General features: G+C 35.6%; 1 protein-coding gene across 2 annotated transcripts in view; it reads left to right on the forward strand.

Moving 5' to 3' along the window:
• The first annotated feature begins 18 nt into the window (after positions 1–18).
• cluap1 (clusterin associated protein 1) overlaps positions 19–7,374 on the forward strand; it is a 7,563-nt gene continuing 207 nt past the window's right edge. The window contains exons 1-12 of one of the 2 annotated variants that reach the window (XM_079863035.1): positions 19–84; positions 519–579; positions 676–787; positions 893–977; positions 1,145–1,324; positions 1,425–1,604; positions 3,312–3,445; positions 4,457–4,598; positions 4,808–4,880; positions 5,234–5,344; positions 5,429–5,481; positions 7,090–7,374. The exon at positions 7,090–7,374 is cut by the window's right edge and continues 207 nt beyond it. In XM_079863035.1, the coding sequence (XP_079719161.1) occupies positions 558–579; positions 676–787; positions 893–977; positions 1,145–1,324; positions 1,425–1,604; positions 3,312–3,445; positions 4,457–4,598; positions 4,808–4,880; positions 5,234–5,344; positions 5,429–5,481; positions 7,090–7,269 (1,272 nt within the window). In that variant the 5' untranslated portion in view covers positions 19–84; positions 519–557 and the 3' untranslated portion in view covers positions 7,270–7,374. Of the gene's footprint in view, positions 89–518; positions 580–675; positions 788–892; positions 978–1,144; positions 1,325–1,424; positions 1,605–3,311; positions 3,446–4,456; positions 4,599–4,807; positions 4,881–5,233; positions 5,345–5,428; positions 5,482–7,089 lie in introns of both variants that reach the window. The other variant, XM_079863036.1, reaches the window with a different exon arrangement.

Raw genomic sequence — 7,374 nt, forward strand, 5'->3', positions numbered from 1 at the left:
TCATTTGTAATTTTGTTTGTCCTTTCTGGGCTACCATAGGTCCATTTGGCTGCTATAGTGACGAACGCAGCAACAGACGCTTATGTTAGTAAGAATTCCGCTTTTATGCTAATTATCCCTCTTATTTGACATGATTTACAACTAAAACGGCAACAAGTTTGTTATAATTCTCGATTGTCGGCATTTGGACATGAATTTGAGAGGGAGGGTAAAAGTCGATGATCAAGCAAGCTAGCTGCTTTTATCTGATGAGGCTTGTTGAAATTAGTATATTTAACGTTAACTTAACGTTACCCCTCATCAACACAAGTTGTTAAATATATGATCTTGTATATGTATATGTATTAAATATATTATCTTGTATATATATATATATATATATATATGTTTATGTTTATGTATATGTATATGTATGTATATATACGGTTCCATTGAGATTTGAAATCTTAACTATGTGTACATTAACAATTAAAGTGTATTCCTTTTAGTGGAATGTCATTTTTCTTCTTGTCTAATAGGCGACAGTCGAGTGTTCACTGGTTTAAAATACAGCAATCATGTCTTTTAGAGATCTGAGAAGTAAGTGAACCTAAACCTAAGCACTACTGTAATATTTGCAGTATGTAGTGTGTATGAATATTTGTTAAAGACTTATGTTATGATTTGGATATGTAGATTTTACAGAAATGATGCGAGCGCTCGGATATCCTCGTCTCATCTCCATGGAAAACTTCAGATCTCCAAACTTTCCTTTAGTAGCTGAGATTCTCATCTGGCTCGTCAAGAGGTAATACATATTAACTTGTGAGACATTTAATTACATTCAATTCAAAGCTATGTGTGCTATATAAGCATGAATATAAAATATATATTTTTATGTATCTTCCCCTAGATATGAACCTCAGATGGAAATTCCCAGTGATGTTGACACTGAATCAGACAGGGTGTTTTTCATCAAAGCTGTGGCACAATTTATGGTAAACTATATTATTGTGTTAATGATCATCATATTTGTTCACTTAGACTTTTTTTGTCTAGAATGGGTGAAAAATGTTTCACAGTATTTTTTTAGAATTATTTCTGATGTGAGTTATCAAAGTACAGCATATGTTGAGTTCACTGCATGTTCTCTGTGTTTCTCTAGGCCACCAAGGCTCATGTGAAGCTGAATCTTAAGCGTCTATATCAGGCAGATGGCTACGCTGTCAAAGAGATGCTGAAAATCACCAGCATCCTCTATAATGCCATGAAAACCAAAGAGAACGCCAGTGGTGATCAGAACAATGATGAAAACAGCAAGTTCAAGTTTGATCTGGGGTCAAAGGTGAATTGAGTTAGACTTAAACATAAGCGGACTTTTCAAGATGAGTTAGTGTCATCATAATCAATCATTTACATGATGTTTTGTTTATGTGTGTGTGCAGATAGCTGATTTAAAGGTGGCACGTCAGCTGGGATCTGAAATTACTGCAAAGGGAGCAGCTCTGTTTGACCTGCTGGGGCACGAAGAGGACCTGAGAGAGAGCAGGGCGACTGCGATAGCCCGACCGCTGGAGATCACTGAGACAGAGAGAGCCCTGAGAGCGGCTGTCAAAGACGTCACGGTAAAACACTGATCCTCGCAGGTTCACAATCACAAGAATCTGTTTTTCATGTTATGATCACTTCAGTGTGCTTTAGATGGCTTTTCAATACTGCCAAAACAAAGGCTCTCATTCACTAAGCATGTGCACGCACAAATTTGTGGATGAAATCTGCGTACGAACGTTTTCACGAACAAATCATGATTCACCAAATACTTTCTTACTAAAATTTATTCAAAATGTACAAAAAAACAACTGAAACCACACGTACACAAAAAGGCCACATGATTTCTATGTGGCCTTATAATCGTGTTAAGAAGTTATATTTCATCTTAACACAACTTTAATTATATTATATTTAGGGCTGTCAAAAGATTAATCGCGATTAATCGCATCCAAAATAAAAGTTTGTTTTTAATAATATATGTGTGTGTACTGTGTATAATTAAATTTGTATATATAAATACACACACATGCATGTATATATTTAAGAAAAATGTGTTATTTATATATAAAAAAAATTATATTTATAATATAAACTATAAAAATATATATACAGTATATGTATGCAAATATTTCTTAAATATATACATGCATGTGTGTGTATTTATATATACAAAATAATTATACACAGTACACACATATATTATGTAAACACAAACTTTTATTTTGGATGCGATTAATCGCGATTAATCTTTTGACAGCCCTAATTATATTATTTAAATTAAATGATATTATAAAATTGGTAAATAATACAATTTAATTTCATCTTAAATGCAAGGTTTCTCTGAAAAACACAGATATATGCCAATGTACAGTTGGCTAATGAGAGGTCTGTAATCTTTGTCTGTATAAAAGGTGTTTATTGTGTTTGAGAATGACACACTTGGCATTGCTCGTCTGCAGAGAGCGGCGTATGTTTCACGAGAGCGACGAAAGGCTGTAAAGGAAAGGTTTTGTGGGAAGCCCTTATATGGATGTGGATTGGGCGTGTTTTATGCAAATGACTGTCCTCACTTACATTAGAATGAGATTAAGAACAAATTCATGTGCGTAGGCAAAGATTTTTAATCAGAAATTCTCTTGTGCGTAAAATACGTAATAATTCACGCAATTATTAGTGAACGAGACCCAGTATTCAGAGATATTTCTGGTACTTCTGCTGTAATGGCAAAGCTGCTTATTGTTAAATAAATCAATAAAGTTTGACATAACTAGAACAATATATATTTATTATAAAAATGCCCATAAAATTGTATTAGTGGCTTTATAATGAACAGAAATCACACTTTTTAAAATTCCATCATATATCCAGGTCTTCCACAACCATGGGAATTATTAAATAAAAATGACAATTGTTGAGGGAATTAATTAAATAAGAAATGTAATAATGTAACTTTACATCTTGATTTTTTTGCTTTTTTTATATAAATATATAATTTCAAACTGCCTGTTCTGAGAAATAACCTGAGGAAAATCCTCCATAAATGTTGCATAAATGTTCTTTAAAGGTTTGTTAAGCGAGTCTCTAGAGGGCTACGAGAACTCAAAACACTTTCTGTTTCAGGTCAGTTCTTGAAAAGGATGATTTTAGTGCATTCAGCGAGTAGCGCACTTGAATTATTTACCAAGCAAAAAGAACAGTAGGAACATCTTTGGAGAATTGTGATGTTATTTTGGGGTCTGAATGGCATCTGTCCTTGTATATGTTTGTTTGTCTGTGTTCAGGAGAGCATCCAAATGACGAAAGATCTGCTCAATAACGTATCGTCAGATGAGGCCAGTCTTGAGGCCAAAATCGAGAAGAAGAAACAGGACCTGGAGAGAAACCAGAAGCGTTTACAAACTCTACAGAGTGTGCGGTGAGCTGCTGCTGTGGCGTTTCACTATCATTCATATACTATTATTTTTTGTTAATATTTTGAATTCATTAAATTTTTATTTATTTTAATTTTAGTTAAAGTTGTAGTTATTATTCTGTGTTTTTGTAATTTTCATTAGTTAAAAAAATATATATATATATATATTACTTTAGTACTTTAATTAAACCTTTTTTATGGTTTTAGTTAAAGGAGAACTCCGGTCAATTTTAACATTGAGCTCATTTTTTTGTAAATTTGGAGGTCTGTCAATACAGAGAACAACGACAAAAATCGGTGTTGCCTACACCGTGTTATCCTCTTTTTAAAATTTGCACCCTGTTGACTTCAATGGGGCAAGTTTTAAACCTGCTTTTAGCCTCTTAACATCCTTGATGTGTCATTACAAGTGCACAGGTCATATGAGTGATTCCTTTAGAGTGAACACGAGTGAATCTGACTGCAGTAGATGTGAAAGATATGGATAAAAATGATGTTAATTTAGCCAGCGCAAATACCTGTATTTTCTTCCTGTTTTCGGTCAAAGTCCAAAGTAGTCGATTGTCGAGTTCACGCGCATAGGTTATCACGCGAGTGAACTCGACAATCGACTACTTCGGACTTTGACCGAAAACAGGAAGAAAATACAGGTATTTGCGCTGGCTAAATTAACATCATTTTTATCCATATCTTTCACATCTACTGCAGTCAGATTCACCGTGTTCACTCTGAAGGAATCACTCATATGACCTGTGCACTTGTAATGACACATCAAGGATGTTAAGAGGCTAAAAGCAGGTTTAAAACTTGCCCCATTGAAGTCAACAGGGTGCAAATTTTAAAAAGAGGATAACACGGTGTAGGCAACACCGATTTCTGTCGTTGTTCTCTGTACTGACAGCACTCCAAATTTACAAAAAAATGGACCGGAGTTCTCCTTTAACCCTTGCTGCACAAAATATACAAATGCACAAACTATTAAAACACTCTCTGTCACTGTGTTTCAATATGTAGTCCAGCGTTTATGGATGAGTATGAGAAGATCGAGGAAGACTTGCAGAGACAGTACCAGACGTATGTGGAGAAGTTCCGTAACCTCAGTTTCCTGGAGCAGCAGCTCGACGACTATCACAGAGCCGAGCAGGAGCGCTTCGAGGTACGATCAGTGGAACTTCCCTCTGGTACTCATATGAGGCCTGTACCTAAACCTCATCATTTCACTTATCCAGCTAAATATGTTAATAATAAAAGACAACAATGAGTGGAACTGATATTTCTGTCATATTTCACCCAAATTCACCTCAGCAATTCACAAAAGTCAATGCTGATGTTTCCCTAATTAATCCTTTGGCTGTTTTCTTCCAGGAAGCAGAAATGGCAATGAAAATGAGACAAAACAAATTAAAAGAGGAGGAGAAGAGACTCATGAGGAGTGGAGGTGGGTCAAACACATTCAAACACACACGTTTGAGCTCTGTCGAAGATGCAGAACCTGATTTCGTCAAATACATCTTTGTTGATCCTGGAACAACTTTCAACCAATCAGATTTGAGGGACAAGTTTACAGTTTTTTTGTCAAGTTTAGACCTACAACCAGGGTTAGGTGCTTCTACATCAGTGTATTCACCATCATTCCCCTCTGATTTTAGAGATAACTCATGGGTAGGGTTAGGTTTAGGGGTAGGGATATTAGGATTACATTTTCAGACAGGAATGTTGATCCAGGAACGCGTCTAACTCTGCAAAATCAGGACGTGCGTCAAATATCTCACGACTTCTCTTCCTCTGTAGCGAAAGATGAAGACTCAGATGTGGACATACCAGAGGATGAAGGATCTGACAGCGACATGGATGACGGGCAGCAGCCCAGATCACACCTCGCACGACACGCTCAGATATCAGGTGATGGAAGACGTTCAGCATAGAGTCCCACATCATCTGCTGCCTCACTCACACACACACATTTCTGATTTCTGATGTCTGCAGGTCGAGGTGGCGCTCGATTCATTGGCAGTATGAGAGGAGAAGACAGTGAAGAGGTGAGAACACACACGTTCACATACATCATACCGACCAAAAGGTGTTAGTTTAGGATTATTCTTAAACATTTGGAATATTTAATTAATATTTTGAATTAGCTTTTATATAATAGCTTTTATTTAGTTTTAGAAATGTTTTCAGTTTTTTTGGTAACACTTTTCAATAAGGTTCCATTTGTTATCATTAGTTTACTAAATTAGTTAACCTAAACTAACAATAAAAAATACGTCTAAAGCATTTCTTAATCTTTGTTCATCTTAAAGTCAACATTTACTAATACATTATTAAAATCAAAAGTTGTGTCTGTTAATATTATTTAATGGACTTGAGCGAACATGAACTAACAGTTAACAGAGATTAATAAAGATCAATTTTAGTTAACAATAACAACACTGAACCAACTTTTTCCTCATTTATTCTGTTATATTCTTCAGATTATTTAGCCAATCGTGGTTTCCAAGCTCTCTGGCTTTCTTTGTTTCCTTCACATTTCCCTGTTTTTCCTCCATGATCTCTACACTGTATATGCCACCAGCTCTCATTTCATTCACTCCGTTTTCACTCCATCTCTCTTTCTCTTCCTCTGCACTCGTTCTTCAAGCCCAGAGTAAAGGAACGAGCTCGTCTGTCCGGCAGCGGCCGGAAGCAAAAGAGAAGAAAGGTGGTGTGTGTGTGTTTGAGTGCGTGTTTGCGCCGGTGTTATTTAGTTCACCCAAAAATAAAAATTCTGTCATCATGTCGGTCCAAACCCGTAAGACTTTCGTTCATCTTCGGAACACAGATGAAGATCTTTCTGATGAAATCTGAGCCATCCGTTGACAGCCTAAGCAACTAGCACTTTCAAGCCCCAGAAATGCATCATAAATTAATCCATGTGACTCCAGTGGTTTAACCTCAATTTTATGAAGCAAGTTTGCGCAAAAATGTACCACTTCATTTACATGATATTAATCTCCAAACGCACGTCCACACCACAACTATAACGACAACGATGGAATCACTTTCACAATGATTTTTTTTTCAGCTGATGAACCATAAAAACATTGACAGCCAATCAGAATCTACCAACTTAATAGAGCTCGTGCATTTAAAACAGCAGATGACAAAACTGCAGAGCGTGCTTATAATAAACATATTTTGCGTTGGTGTGGATGCTAATATACTTATCTTTATCGTTAATATTCTTTTTGTGAACAGGCCTCTGTAGTATTTAGTAATATTTTAAATGAGCTTTTATTTTTATAATTTCAGTTCACGTTTTTATGTGCTTTTGTCATTTTTAAATATTTTTATAATAATTTATCTCAAACTTATTTTATTTCAGTCAGTGTTAAGGTAACTAACTGAACTTGGTCAAAGTTTTTTAAAGTTTATGTTTTTCATTTAATATTTATATTTTATAAGATAGCTTTCAATTAAAAAAATATATTTTTTTGTTTGTTTTAGCTATTAGCAGCAACACTGGTGTGAACTCCTGGACGTTCTCATAATTAGTCATTCTAATAATTCTGAATTAGGGGTATTAATTGAGTCTCGTTCCAATTACCATCCACTGACCGCTGTGTGTGTGTTCTGTTATATAATTCACAATGTATTTTGGTTTGCAGTCAGAGAACAGTGAGATTGACGTAGACGATGATGATGAAGATGGTGAGGAAGATGAAGATGAGGAAAACGAGGATCTGGATGAAGACAATGACAGTCTGGAGGGCTCCTCTGCCAAAGCCGGACGGTCAAAGCGATCGCTACACCCACAAATCCTTGAGGAGAGCGACAATGATTTTTAACATGCAACTTTGATCATGCAGTTGCTTGTAAATGGAAAAACATGGAAAAATACGCTCAGTGGGCCTTCTTGAATTTCTTTAAACTTTTCAAGAATCAATTCTTAT

Source organism: Squalius cephalus (genome assembly GCF_949319135.1).
Source record: "Squalius cephalus genome assembly, chromosome: 25".
In the NCBI taxonomy this organism is placed as follows: domain Eukaryota; kingdom Metazoa; phylum Chordata; class Actinopteri; order Cypriniformes; family Leuciscidae; genus Squalius; species Squalius cephalus.